Source organism: Rissa tridactyla, chromosome 5 (assembly GCF_028500815.1).
Source record: "Rissa tridactyla isolate bRisTri1 chromosome 5, bRisTri1.patW.cur.20221130, whole genome shotgun sequence".
In the NCBI taxonomy this organism is placed as follows: domain Eukaryota; kingdom Metazoa; phylum Chordata; class Aves; order Charadriiformes; family Laridae; genus Rissa; species Rissa tridactyla.
In genome coordinates this window covers 46,720,410-46,736,258 of record NC_071470.1, presented here as the reverse complement: position 1 = coordinate 46,736,258, position 15,849 = coordinate 46,720,410, and the positions used below count along the sequence as shown (strand labels likewise).

At 39.6% G+C, this 15,849-nt stretch overlaps 1 protein-coding gene across 1 annotated transcript in view; it reads right to left on the bottom strand.

Moving 5' to 3' along the window:
- Positions 1-11,598: 11,598 nt before the first annotated feature.
- Positions 11,599-15,849, bottom strand: part of PDGFC (platelet derived growth factor C) — a 134,072-nt gene continuing 129,821 nt past the window's right edge. Inside the window, exons 5-6 of the mRNA XM_054203838.1 lie at positions 13,974-14,191; positions 11,599-13,233 (exon numbers count right to left, since the gene is read on the bottom strand). Of these exons, the coding sequence (XP_054059813.1) occupies positions 13,117-13,233; positions 13,974-14,191 (335 nt within the window). The 3' untranslated portion in view covers positions 11,599-13,116. The remainder of the gene's footprint in view (positions 13,234-13,973; positions 14,192-15,849) is intronic.

Genomic DNA, 15,849 nt, shown 5'->3' with positions numbered 1-15,849 from the left:
ATGAAATCAAGCACAATAGACTAAGGGAACACTAAAGAACTTAACACAGCAAACAGAAGAATAAACTTTCGAAGTAAAGATGTTCTTGATTGCATAGTGGGAGAAGATTGCTATGAGGTGTACCCAGCCAAGCTTTAAAAAAAAAAATAAATTTCCCGCTTGCTAGACTTGAGTCTCAAAGTACTCGTGTCACATAAATGGCAATTGCAGCAGCTCAGTCCAGCTGCAGAGGTTTAGGATTTACTGAATTAAATAGTAAGAGACTGAAGCTGAAGAAGACATGGTACGAGAATTAGGAAATAGCCAATATATTGAAATATTTTTTTGTTTACAGCTGAATATTAGCCAGTTTTTCAAGTCACAGTAAGCTTACATCACAGGCCTGATCCTAAGTTCTTATGCATATTGTATCTTTTAAGCAAATACTCAATCTTTTGAAGTCTTCCTCAGCCATGCGCAACCACAACCAACTCTTGTCATTACACTCTTGAACGGCTTTTCAGAAAACAGCAGCCAGCCTCTCCAAATCCCTGCTCCATCTTGCAGTGTTTTTCTCTATGCTTTGCAGATAATAGGCAAAACACAACACGAAATGGGAACAGTTGGAGTATTTGGTTCATTGAATTTAAACACAACGCATGTCTCCTTTTAATCTATTAAATGCACATTCCACAGTCAGCTTGAATCTGCTACAAAGGCTATTCATTTCTTCCTTGGTGCAGTTCAGGTACCCAGTATACAGCTTTTCAAGCCACAGAAACAATATGTGGGCCAGGCCTCCAAGAATTACAGCTTGCCCTCTCCAAAGTAAATCTGCTCACACAGGACAAAACGTTTCTGTTCAAAGGCTGTGAAAGCTTTATGCCTACAGACATCACGAACGCTCTCTACCTCCTCCTCTGTAAGAGCAACAGTGATAAAACCCATGGATCAAACAACATTGCTATAACTATAGAAAAGTTCACTTTTCAATTTACTTGGTCAAAAGCTAGGTGCAGCAACCAAAAATCAAACAATAAATTTTGTCTATAATCCCACTGTAGCCTAATATATGCCCAGAGTCAGAAGCTTGCATAACATGACAAAATCAAGTATTTTCAAGTATCCAGGTGGCAGTAACTCCCACTACTGCATTTTTTTTTAAGATGCAAGTAATCATCCACTAGTTCATGGATGGGGTAGCACTGCCAGGCTGCAGCCTTCCCCTCCACAGCCTTTGTCAACAGTCTAAACTCACTGACTGATGTCTCTGAGCTACGAACTTTGCCATTCAACTCAAAAAACAGTTGTCTTCCTGAAAGGTCTCTGAATATTTCCCCCTGCCGCCTAGCAAGGAGCACACCACATCTTAGTGCCCACCAAAGCCACCCTTCATTTCACTCTCTTAAGAGTTCTGTCCCTCCCTATTGAAGCTTGCAATTGCCAATGGTGGGTAGTGGTTGACAGGCACACTCTGCATTGCCCGCTCTTCCTCCTGCACTCTGTATGCTGCCTTTGAAAACAATTAGGTTTTGGCAACTGAACAAATTACCAATGGACAAATTAATATCCATCAACTGAGTTATAATGGACCCCGGATGCCCTTGTACTAGCAGTCATGCAAAAGGAAATGCACTAGTAACTGCAGCTCAGTCCAATGATGTACTCTTTCTAATGGCAGGATTGCAAGGACAGTAAAACACACAACAAAAGCAAGAAAAGGACAGGAAAATATTCTGACAAACCCTTCTACTACTTTTATGACTTGACAAAGTAATGATGATCAGAGAGAACTGTGGGAGCTGAGTTTCCTTCCACAGCCTGAGAGAAGAGACACACCTCACCAAACATCCAAAAAACCATCACACAAGACAGCATATTTGGTACCTGGGTGGGAAGGCATGGCAGATCTCTCACAGTACAGTATATCCTCTGCCAAGATCCTGAGGACATACCTCACAAAGCCAGTCAGGAGTGCTCATGCTTTAGTGGCCTTTGTGAAGACTTTTACATAGGGGCAGATGAACCCCCTTCAGCCTGCCAGAGTCAAGGTGCCTATTAACAGGCAGGTCTCTGCCACGCTTGTTTTTAGCATCTTACACTGCCAGGCAGAGCCAGAGCACTGTAAAACTCAGCTCATCTGACTGCAATTGAGAGACACAGCCTAGCCCTTCAGAGCTCCTCAAACAATGAGCACCATCGGTTCCCAAACATGGCTATCTTCCTTTGCAAACACCACCTTTCACCTTGCACTTATTTTCTTCTGTCTTCCCACGCCCTGGTCCCTTTTCAAAGATATGTTCCTGCCCTCATTTTACTTTTGCTCAAAGGGGAGATCTTCAAAGACAATAATAAAGTCAGACCCTCCAGCCCTCTGGCTCCCAAGAGGTGCTAGGTGCTTGCCTTAAATCTGTATCTGTAAAAAGAGTTCCTCTGGCTCATGGATTTTTCATCTGTAGAGATCCTGAGCTTTTTAATTTGCACAGACTAACCGCTCTTTTCTGCTTACTAATTCTATTCCTTAACTACGCTGACCTGAAACAACCAAAACCACTGAGTGTTTCTACTTTCTGGGGCCCATTAGCACAGCTTGAAAGCAGGGAGAAAAGGCATAGGCTCAGGCAGTCCAGATTCACTGCTTGTATTGCAGAAGGACATGTACGAAAAGAATATATGAAAGTGAATAAAGCTAAATATTATATTATAGGATCCTTATTTCAATCTTCTTACATTTTCCTATGAGAGGGAAGGAAATTTAAGTTTTAAGAGACAAAATAATCCTAGCTGAGGAATGGGAGTCCCCCTTCTGCCAATTGGGAATGATTTCTCTAGCTGTCTTCCTGAAACTTAAAAATAAATCTGTGCCTGGCGTCTTCTGTTGCATTTAAATACGAGTGCTTTCATGACCTCACTGCTTAAAACTGTCCCACAGGTCACAGAGAAGAAATTTTTCACTGTAGCCATCACTCAGAGCAACCTTCAAGGAGACTACGAGGGCAGCCAAAATTCTAAAATCCTTTAAGACTGCTTAAGATAGTTGAAAACTAAGCTACCATATTTAAGGCAACAATTTTACCCCAACACACAAAGTGGTTTGACGTGTTCGGGTGTTGTTAGTATAGTAGTGATTTGTTAATGCAGGTTCTTTATAGAGTAAATTATTTATACAGAGGATCTTGCTCACTGCTTTCACATTGGAAAGAATGCTGTCCTTACTGATTTAAATGCCACCCTGGAGCTTGGGTAAGGGGAACTGCAGCATTGCTTAAATAAATACTCTATTTGTTGTTTCACATTCCCATGAGGCAAAAAGAATTTATAAGTATTGGGATACTATAACTAGCTCTCCATTCTTTTTTTTTTTTTTTTTCCAGAAAGAGACTAGGATGATGTCATTTGCCTTTACATATTCTCTCAAACATAATAACAAGCCAGTCTTCGAAGGAGTGGATCCTTTCCACAGTTGACTCCCAGGGGTACGGGTCCCCAACCCTGCATCCTGTGGGTATTTACGTATTGGCCTATCTGTGAGCTGGTGGTTGTCATCGTCCTGTGTGGCACCATTCTGGCATTGCTGCCTCTGGAAAACATGCCAAAAAATTTCTCTGATGTCATTTCCTAAATGACCAGCAACTCCCCATCTCTATTTGTGCTTCTGAGGTACCTTTTGTCAGGCTGAAGTACCGTTAACAAGTTTGAAAGGAAAATGGCTACGTTCCTATGCGCTATGTAAAATAAAACTGAAATGCAGAAGGACTATTAGGTAAGCTATTTGGTAAGAGTTCAAAGGCTATCACTTATACAAGAAACTTGATCTTACTTGAAAAATAAAGGTGTGATTTCACACAGGATATTGGCCTAGATATAGGCCTTTTCCTATCACATAACATATGATTATTTCACATCCTTATCTTCAGTTTTTAACTTGAAAGTAATGATTAACAAAGCAGATATGAACTCTTAGAAGCCTATTATGGGAGAAACTGAGTAAAAGAATTTGTCATCTATCAGATCGAAAACATTACCAGGCAATTTGACGCTTAGGTATATCCTTTATGGCGTAAGGAAATACTTGATTCTGTGCTTGTTAATTCTTTGTTCTATGATGATTTGAATATCTCAGTGTTAAGACATAGATTTAATATTGCTGGAAATTCTATGTGTGCTACTCACAAAATGGCTGAGGTTGAAATGGACCTCTGGAAATCACCTGATTAGACCCCCCTGACAAGCTGGACCACCTAAAGCCAGTTGCCCAGGGCCATGTCCAGACAGCTTTTGAATATCTTGAAGGAGGGAGATTCTACAATCTCTCTGAGTTCCAGTGCTCTGTCACCTTCGCAGTAAGAAAGTGCTTCCTGATGTTCAGAGGTAATCTCCTACTTTTCAGCTTGTGCCTGTTGCTGCTGGACCTCTCACTGGGCACTACTGAAAGGAGTCTGGCACTTTGTATCTTCCCTTCAGGTATTTATACACATGAATAAGATCCCCCCTGAGACTTCTCTTCTGCAGGCTAAACAGTCCCATCTCTCTTAGCCTTTCTTCATACTAGAGATTCTCCAGTCCCTTAATCAACTTAGTAGCCTTTTGCTGCACTCTCTCTGGTACACCCATGAGGAGCCCAGAACTGGACACAGCACTTCAGGTGCGGCCTGACAAGTGCTGAGTATAGAGAAAGGCTCACCTCCCTTGACCTGCTGGCAGCACGCCTCCTAATGCAGCCCAGGACACCATTAGCTTTCTTTGCCACAAGGGCACATTGCTGGCCCATGTTCAACTTGGTGTCCATCAGGACACCCAGGTCCTTTTCTTCAAAGCTGCTTTCCAGTTGGGTAGCCCCCAACATGGACTGGTGCATGGCATTGTTCCTCCATCAGATGCAGAACTTTGCACTTCACCTTGTTGAACTTCATGAGGTTCTGGACAGATCATTTCTCCAACCTGTCAAGGTTCCCCTGGATGTCAGTGCAACCCTCCAGTGTATCAGCCACTTCTCCCAGTTTTGTGTCATCTGCAAACTTGCTGAGGTTGCACTCACTCTGCCGCAACATCCAGATCGTTAATGAAGATGTTGAACAGGATGGGACCCACTATTGACCCTGGGGGTACACCGCTAGTTACTGGTTTCCAACTAGAGTTTGTTCCACTGACCACCACCCTCTGGGCCTGATCGTTCACCCAGTTTTCAATCCACCTCACTGTCTGTTCATCCAGCCCACACTTCATCAGCCTCTTTAATCATAGAATCATTTAGGTTGGAAAGGATAATCATGGAATTTCACGGAATCATGGAATTTTCAGAGTTGGAAGGGACCTCTAGAGATCACCTAGTCCAACTCCCCTGCTAGAGCAGGATTGCCTAAAGCACATTACTCAGGACTGCATCCAGGCGGGTCTTGAAAGTCTTCAGAGAAGGGGACTCCACAACCTCCCTGGGCAGCCTGTTCCAGTGCTCTGTCACCCTCACCGTAAAGTTTTTTCTCATATTTGATCGGAACTTCCTATGTTCCAGCTTGTGCCCGTTACCCCTCGTCCTGTTACTTGGAACCACTGAAAAGAGTCTGGCTCCATCCTCCTCAAGCCCACCCTTTAGATACTTGTAAACATTAGTAAGGTCTTCCCTCAGCCTTCTCTTCTCCAGAAGAGCTGTCTAGCTTAGTTTCAAAAACTGCATGGAATAAATCCTTATTTTTACAAGTAGAAAAAGAGTTATGTTACTTTGGCACTAACGTGCCACACTGCTAAAATCTGGAAATGTAAAATTGCCAAGGTGACTGAAAGGAATTCCTCACAGCCACAGTTTTCCATTGTGATTTAGGCCATAATTTTGCCTCTTTTATTTGAGGTGTTAGCAACTCATCTCTGTTTAGAGACGGCTACACTTTAAAGTTTGCCTTTAATACTTGAATTATTGTTACAAATAGTAAATACAGAATCAGCTTCAAAAAACTGCTAAAATTTTAATTTATCTGGAACTGTTGAAAGAAAAGGGGAGTATACCAAATGTATGAGAAAAGATTGTCCAACCTGACTAATGCCTTAGGGATAATGAAATATATAGGAAAGCATATATAGCACATTAACAATGCTTTGTAAAAGAACAATTAGTGATTTGTTTTTTATCCTTCCAGTGAGTAAATAGTCTGTATGACACCACTGCTGTTATTGAACACTGCATAGTGCATGCAAGTGTGTTGCTTTTCCTGTGTAAATCATCTGTGTTTCATTATCCTCCTGCCTTTTTGGTAGTGAAACAGCTAATCTGCCCCTTTTGAACACATTAAGCTCAGGTGTGGCAAAGGAAACCAAGTTTATGACATGACAATCATCTCTGTGCTAGGCAGGGCCTGTGCTGAATTTCCACTCTCTCTGATCACATCATATGGAAGACACATTCATTTATTTAAATGTGCTGTGTTTTACAGCCACTGATGATGATGATAAGGCCTGTAATTCAAACTCTGGCTAAAGAAGTCCCAAACTACTGATTTGCGGAATTTGGAAAGCATAGCATACTTGTACTCTTTCATAAACATTGACAACCGCCATGAATAGAGACAAGAATGCTGAACGAGATGAGCATCTGGTCTAAAGCAATACAGACCTTTTGCATGTTTTCTTATTCACAGACTCTTAATTCTTCATAATCAATAACGAGTTTTCTTAGTGTGGCCAAGGACCACATGCAGATTATATCTCTCAGACGGCTCCCCAAAGAGCCAGATGCCATAAAACAGTCAAGAAAGGATGTCCTCTCACCCTACTCCCACCACCAAGAGGTGATTGTTTCTTCCTATATCAGAAATTTGTGCTTAAGCTCTGAGATTTAGCTACACAATATAACATGGAATGAGACTGCTGTTATGGATTACTGAATGAATCAGAGCTCTAGTTGCTTTAAGTCTCTGGATGAAAAAGGTTTCGTATAGCTCAGATATACATTGTCTTTCAACAAATCTTCAACATGAGGCATGAAAAGTAGCTAAGTAGGTCACAGGTAAACAGACTTCTATTTGAGGCTTTGCAAGTGGGGCACATCCTTTCTTGAGAACGGTGGTGGAATTTTGTACATTTGAATTCCCTACACCCTTCGATAACATAAACTTCACGATATGACTATGAAGTCACGCTATGTACTTCACGATGACATGAAGGCCCCCCAAAAAGCCAATTTCTGCCTAGCACTTCCTTATTGTAGCTATATCAAAAGTCTTTAAGGAGCAATGCAAGCATAAAGATGCTGTATGGTAGACAAGTCACCTACGTTTCCTCGCTGAAGAGTTTATTAGTCCCAATAAAAGAGATGTCCCATTGAAGGTAGAAAGAATTGATGTGTCCAGCCTTTTAATACCTGAGGACATAGAGAATTATGTTTATTTTACTGTTTTTGAGGGAAATTACTCAAGTTATGACAGAAGGATACACAACAAAAAGCAATTACTGATGGTGAAAAGCAGCCCTTTAAAATTGTGGAAAAACTTGAAAAGAATGAAATCAAAGCTTAAACATTTTTTTTTCTAGTCAGTCTCTAAATTAAGCATTTTAAACAAATTAAAGCCTTTTAAACTATCTTTTGATTCACTAAGTTGCTAATTGTACTGTTCACTGCGTGATGCTGTTCTTCAAAAAAGAGCTGTAAATATCATGGCCTTCACTGACCTTCTCTCTTAAATGAGATTCATGTAAGTGCTGTCTGAGATCCCAAGACACACCCCACAGATAAGACTGAAGGAGGCAAAAGTGAGAAAGATAAACAATATTTCTTGCCAACCTTGTTAATTTATCAGGATTCTGCACAATGAGAGAAAAGCAAGTTCACTAAAAGAGATGTGGTTTGTCACTCAGCCTGAACAGGAAAGACACCAGAACCAAGCTAGCTTCAATCTGTCTTCAGCGCTGCAGAATATGAGGAAGGCAGCATGGGCTTGAGTCAAAATGGCACTTCTGTCTTTACTTCACTAGGAAAAAGAAAAGCTGACTGAATTGGCTGTATGGAAAAACCATTGCAAGCTGCAGAACTTCTTGAGACTATTCTTTGAGAAAAAGACATTTTGTTCAGAAAATAGGCCTGTAAATGGGGTATTCCCATTGATTAACCTCACGCAGCTCACAAAGCTGCCTCAATTGGGAGGGTCAGATTTTGACTCTACACTCATTGAAGGCAGACGAGCTCAGTGAAGACTGACACAGAGCATGATTCAGAGCAGGAATCTAGCTTATGTGCTCTGAATCACACTTTCAAAAAAGTTGTCATCTTTCTCCTATGACTGAACTGTAAACTTATTTTTACTTTCAACAATCTAGGGGAGTTACAGTGAGGCAACAGGCAAACTGTCTTCTCTGAAAAGCTTTGTCCAATTTATGCTGAAAAAAGTAGCCATATTTTTACTCTGTGATTTTGGCAGACAAACAAGCAAAAACACCGTCCCTGGGTTTAAAAGGTGCACGAAAGGAGTTTGAAAGGAAAGTTGTCTGATAAAGCATTCCATGCAAGAAACAATATAAAGCACAAACTTACTCAAACTAATTTTCATATCATATCATAAGCCACATCATAAAAGTAAATTAGTCTAGTTAGCATCAGAGCTTGGTTTGAATGAGAATCCTGCAATCATCATTCTTCTAGCATCTCGGCATGAGGTTTTCTGAGAGCGCTTTTAACTTAACAGTAGCACTACTTCTATATCTTCAGAAGTCGAACAGAAACTAAATGTTTCCAATTTTTATTTCCAGATTTTGGTGCAATCAAAATAAGACTATTTAAGCAGCTAGTATCTGAATTGCAAATTTGTAAGAGTTTCAACATAGCCCTCCATTAGAATGGAAATTGGGTAACAGCTTACATTAACTGATGCAGTATCTACTAAATAAGGTAGCGTTGTGCTTCTGACCATCTTTCCCCTCTGCATACTCTGTTGTATCATCCACAATTTTTTTTCTTCTCTTCTGCTAAAAAGGAGCTGTGAGCCTGTGCAACCGGCAGACAAAGAGCAAGGAAACTTAAAAGAGTTTAAAAGCCAACAGATCTGCAGTTAACGCCCATGGTGACTAAAGTTTTGGTGCTGCTCCACAGCACTCCCATGTTGGCCATGGCTGACAGGAGGGTTCCAGGAATGTGAATATCTACAGAATCCATAAAAACAAGGCTCACCATCAGTCGGCAGCTCCCCACCTATTCCTCTGGGGGGAATAATTACATTTAGCTGAAGCCATTTATTGGTAATATGGTAAAACCTACAAAATGCAGCCTACGCTATTTGGATTTTGTCTGTTTGCAGGAGCTACTTTATTCCACTCAACTGTTTCCACTGCTTAGGCCCATTGGAAACAGTCATTTCCCTCTTTATTCCCAAACACTGATGCCTACATTAATGCAGTTCAGCAACTCATGGCTTAAAAATGACAGCAACAATTTAAAAAAAATCTCCACAAAGATGTAAGATCAAAGCTTGCAACTTCTACTCCATATTGAAAATCACAGGCTTTCTACCCACTTTTGTCAATCTTTTTCTACATGTACGGCATCCTTGGCATTCAGCTGCGATGACCTGTAACTGTGAAAGGCACCATTGTTTGATTGTTAGTAAGTCATGATTATTATCTCCAGTTAGTTTTTACCACAATTTTTTCTAAGAAACCACAGAATATAAATAATAATAACGAAACAAAACCCTCAGAGGAGTGTTTCCTGCATGCTGTGTGTAACTGTAGGTATAACAAGCCTCAGGTCACCTCGAGGCCGCAAGAAGTTAACGCTCCTCAGAAACATCTGACTGAAAAATTTCATTATTGGGTAAGAAAAACTTTAGAGGGAGAAATTAAAAACTTTTCTATGGAGGAATTTTAAGCAAATTAGGAGAGGTCGAGTTAGGCAATAATCCCTTTATGCTATAACTGTACCTACTGTAATTAGTACATTTCTTCTGTGCAATTCTGAAGTTTTATATCAAGTATATTTTTCAAAGTTTAATAACCAAATACTAGCAATGGTCAAGGCATCCCCAATTAAACCCAGCGCTGTGCGTGTCCCATCGCTCCTGCTGACTGACACGGTCCCCACAGGACCTGCGGAGGACGGCCTGCACTGAGGCCTGGCAAAACCTCCCCGTGGAGGGAGGTCTCAGGGAGCTACAGGCCTTACCTACTGCGGGGGAGCTGTCAGCAAATTAGGAGCTGTCAGCAAATTAGGAGACCAGGGTCACCAGCACCATTTCTCTCTTGCCTTTTTCTGATGTATTTTCCCTCAGTGTCCCTGGCCTGGCCCAGACCCCCCCGTCCCCTCACCTTTCTTTGCCTTGTCCCACGCATTTTACCTCACTTCACCCTTTCCCGCCAAGGCGAGGCCACCAACACGATTTTTTCTTCTGACATTAGCTCCCCTGCGTTGTCAGAAGGACATCTTCAAAACATTTTAAGCAAAGAAGCAAAGACCACAGAAAACTCAGCAGGATCTCCAGCTCAAGCCTACGCACATGGGCAGGGCGCAGCATGGGTGCGTCCCGTCACACCGCCAGCTTTTACAGAGGGAAAGAGCTTAACGATGCGCCGCAAGAGGACGGCAAACAGGAGGGATGGTGATTTTGGATCGGATAAGAGGGAGAGCACTGTGAAGGGGGGCGTAAAGAGCAAAGGGATATGGAGTTCAGATGCAAGTCTATAGCAAGCAATTGGGAAGGAAACTGGTGCAAGAAACTGTCGAGGAAGAAAGTGAGCCAAAGCCAAAGGGGAACAGAAGAAATACTTGTGACTTTTGGAAAAAGTTACCTACCCTCCATACCCTGTATGGTTCCAGAAACTCCCCATTCCTCTGCTGCCACCAAATACCTACCCCAAAATCATGTCGTGCCTTCTTCCACCAGCGAGTCTACAGAGAGGATGAGACCTCTCACATTTCCTACAGCAGAAATTACCATAATAGAATTAATTTTTTCAATTCTTCTGCTGGATTATGATGCTATGCTTTTATCTCAAAAGCCTTTAAACCACAAAAAAAGGACAATATTAATGTAAACCCCTCCCTCTCCCCCCATCATCTCTGCAAAAACACTCTTTGTTCTGGTCAAAGACTGAAAATTCAAGTAAATCGGATTTCTTGTGTGACCATAATTCTGCATTCTGATACAGGGTTAATTTTCAATCTGGATAATTATATGCCACATTTACACCAGATATTTTTTTTATTCAGTAGGAGGTTGAGAGTGGGGCAAAATAGACCAGCTAAGACAGAATTAGAAATCACCTGAGAATTTTCCAGAACTAGTACCGGAAAGTCATACCAACTTGCAAAACCCTCTACATTTTCATCAAAACTCATTTTCATGATGGAAACAATAACAGAAGATGTTATTTCAATTTGATGGCTTCACATCCACACAATTTTGAACAATTTGTATGTTTATACAAATGCAATCACATTCCTTCTTTTGCCTTTTCTTTCTTGTGGATTTAAAGTAAAACAGAATTAACAAAGCAAGTGGAAATCTTGGTAACAGAAGAATTTTGTTTTCATAACTGACTTTCAAAATGGTAAGTAGAAAATCACCCCCTAACTTTTCCTGTTGTTGTATATTGAACAGATACAAATATGCAACCACACAGAAACATTTATTCTCCCAAAATTAGCAATATTACTTTATTTGGTGATTCATTACAATCTGCAAATCCAATAGTCAAAAAAAATAAACTAGGCATAATGTTAAAGCATTTTACAAGCAAAATACTTTACCGTTTCCTTTTCAATTTGCATAGGGTGGGATAAGTGTATTGGTTAAAGAATATAATGTACAGAATAACAAAACCGTAGTTCATCAAACTGTACTGAAGAGTGTTACGATCCTGTGAGTGAACAGTATTTAAACAGCTATAACCGCCAATGGAAAACCATACACTTCAACATTAACAAGGCTGCCTTCCCACAACCATGATGCATCATGAAGGCTGCAAGCCACTGGGCTTCTTTTCTTATGTTGTAGATCATCCTACTTTAAAGAAATTAAAGAGTTAAACAAGCCAGTATGCATCTATCTATGCTTATTTCTTTTCTACCGGAACAAATGCCAGAATGGAGAGAAGGAATTTTTAAATTCAGCTTCGGAAACCACTTATAGTAACGTGTCTCTCTATTTTCAGTGTCATGGAGCTGGCAAGCTTAGACCTTCATCCACACATCTCTGTTTATTATTACTCTGCATCCAGGTAAAAAAACTGTATTTTTTCACTGTGTAACAAAAACCTGCAAAGAGGTCATGCTCCTTTACCATTATAACCACATCTCTGTTCCTCCAACTGTATAAATCTGGCTTTAAAGTCTTACAAAACTAAAAAATAGTTGATCTAGGTTGTAATAAAAAAAGAATATTAAATACCTTTGGTAAAAATAGATATATTTAACAAGTTTAGAAAAGCAAATAGTTATATTGTCAAAAAGAGAGTATAAAAATGTACACAATAAAAAATAATAAACAAACAAACAATAAATCATCAGCCATAGTAGTAAGAATAAAGGCACTGTTCTTTTCAATGTTTGCTTCCTTAGCTCATGTTATTGTCCAGTCTTCTTTCTAAAAGGCAGGAGCTTTACTAGAGCATATGGAAAAATCCAGTCCTTCCTACCAGCATTAGACAAATTAAGTTTAATTCAGAACAAGACAGTCTGTTTTAACTCAAGTTTATACAACAGAGAACGCTTCGATTTAGAGTACATAGGAGTAGTTGAACACAGAAAGAAAGATTTCAGGTGTTTTCAACCAGAGGCCAGATGTACTGGAGCTGCAGATATGAGACAGCCAGCAGGATCAAGTCTCCATGATGTGAGCCTTCTAACTTTATTTTTACTCCTAAATTATAAATCCGTGTATTGTCAAGAAAATTGTGGGGGACAAAACCAATACATATATTTTAAATCCCTCATTGATGCCTTTCTCCCATCCTTTCACTGGGCCTCCAAACAGAGCTGTCACACAACGTATAATCCCAGTTTGGCTTCTCCTCTTTTTAGAGCTCACTGTAAATCTTGAAGATGGAAGATCCCCAAAGCAAACAACTGAGATTACAGAAGGAGATAATGCACAAGCCCCATAATAGAATCAGCCATTGATTGAATGTGCTTTGAAAGAAACCAGCACAATTAAATCATGTTTATCCTTCAGTATTCCCTTTGCACACACAGTCACACTCCTCGTGGTGTTCCAAGGGTACATCTGTCAATGATTTATGCAGTCCCCGGACACCGATTCTTGGCTTCAGCTGAAGAACCTGAAGGAGAAGAAGCCAAGCATCAAGAAAACAGCAAGTGTTTCACCACACACCTAGACTATAAACTAGATTGCACTGGAAACAGACGGGATGACAGGAAGCCCATTAAAAGAAACAGGCTTTCCTCAGATGAATTTCTTCATTTATTCCACCCACTAATTATTATTTTTGCATTTACCTCAAGCTCTTTCCAAAATTTATTAAAGTATGTTGAACAGACACTTGCTTTTATCAAAGAAGAGAGTCTTGCAGTTTCGTATTTCTACTTAATTTTATTTAAGGGCTAATAGTATAATAGTATGGAATTATTGGATAATTCCATAATAAATAATTTTGGCTATAGATTTATAACAATGGGAATGGACAGATACGTGTTCTTTCATAAAGTTCACATCTACCACTACAGAAAGCTGAACAAGGAGGTGTGGTTGTGATGTATCTGAACTGCAGGAGTAAACAAATAGCTCAGGAATGACTTAGTAGTTCCACAGAAAAATATTTTAACAGGAAAGATACTACTCAGGAATGACTTAATAGTTCCACAGAAAAATATTTTAACAGGAAAGATACTACTTTTTGATGTAACACTTTGTTAAAAATGGTAAAAAAAAATTTACTATAAGTGCAATACATACATTTAAAAAATATTAATATTGGGGCAATTCCTGTAGTAAAAAAAAAAATTCCTTAATTGGCTTTCAGTGTTTCCAAACGTGCAAATTTAAAAAAAAGGCACATACCTCATGGTATTTTTTGGTGACTTTTGTTGGTACACATTGGCATTCATTGCAACTCTGATGACAACAGGCACAGTTTCCACCACAACGTTTAACCAGAAGACACAATGGCCAGAAGATGGTGTCAGTTCGCTTCAGCTCCTCCCTCAGTGACACCGAGAAGTTGCGTGGAGTACAACTATACAGCCGCACCTCCTCCTTTAGGAGGTTGAGATCCACCACTGCAAAAAGACAAACAAACTGGTGCTTTTCTGATTCGTAATCCACCTTCATTGGTGCTAAACCAACTTCAGCCGTGCAGAACCCTTGAGGAAAGTTCATTTTTGTACAGGTGATAGAGGTTCAGCACACAAGTATAATGCTGCAGTTATATGAATACCATGAAACCTAAATGGAACGATCGTTGTATAGGAATATTCCCCAAATATTTTATAACTCTGACAGAGTTGGTTCAAATCAAACAAAGCAAGCTTTGGCTACTATGTTCCAATAAGTGTTTTACCAAATCAACCCTAATGGAGTTCCCTTTCTCCACGCTCATACTCTGAGCTCTGCTGTTGCTATGCTATATTAATTTTGTATTGTAGAAACACACAGAGCAATTAAGAATTCTGCAAACCTCCAAACACATTTTAATTCATGTAAAACATTTAAACTTCTTCCCTGCTAAAATTTCAATTATTGCTTCTTTGCAACGGCAATGTAAGTACAAGAAAGAATCAAACCATTTACAGCTAAGAGAAACTCGCTTCTATGGACTAAGAACTTCAAGAAGTTATGACATAAGTGAATACCGTATAGACAAGTAAGTGTACAAGTATGTATATCTATATAACTATTAGTAGACTCCATTTTTCCCCTTCTCTTTTACAGCAGTATACAAATGAATTTCTGTTGCTTCTCTAGGTTTCACTTTCACTTAGTATATCTTAAATAAAATACAGCTCCTCCTTGTAAGCACCTAACTTGAAGTGCAAGTTAAAGATATTAATATGTGTCACCGTTTTCCCTATAAACTGTTTCCACTGTATTACACTAAAGTTTCACTGTATCAGTGGTTGAACAGCAAGCTCGTGTAAAGATCTGAAACAGGGCAAGCTCCTTTCAGGTTCACCTTAGCTGTATAACCAAGAAATAACAGGGCCTGAAAGAGGCAGTTAAGACTGAAAAAAATGGGACTGGTTTAGTGAAAGTTAACACATTTTTTACTTTGGTGAAAAGCAATGTAATTTCATTTATTTCAGAAAAGCCAGGCTATAATGATCACAATCTGGGATCTTTTGTCTGAACTGTTTCTCTCCAATCCTACCACCATTAAGGAACAGGAGTAATGTCTAATTCACAAGCGTACTCTATCTGGTAAAAAAAAAAAAAAAGAAAAAGAAAAAGAAAAATGATAATATGGCTACTGAGATGACTGAAATTGAGGTCTTGAATAAAGCAGCAAAGAGCTTTAAACCAACTGTTTTTGAACTAAATCAAGAAGAAACTAGGGAAAAAAAATATCCCAGGGCATTGATATTACTTGACAAATACTTTATAGCTATTGCTATCAGTTTGTAAATAAAAAGCCATAAAATGAAGCTAAAATACGTTCTTGATCTGAATCACCCTCTAGAGAAATACCTTTTTTTCCCCTCTACTGACTATGTAAAGAGCCTCTAGAAGTCACCAAGGAGAACTTCAGCCTATCAAGGCAAGATAATACCTCTCAATTCCATTTAAATACATAAAAAAATAAAGAGAATTTAGAAGCTGTATTTCTCAAGTAGAAATGCTGACTAGTACTGTCCCAGAAGCAGATCTTTGGGCATCAGTTTCCTTCCACATTTCTTCAAACATTTCTTTCACAGAACAGATCCATATACTGGCATCCATA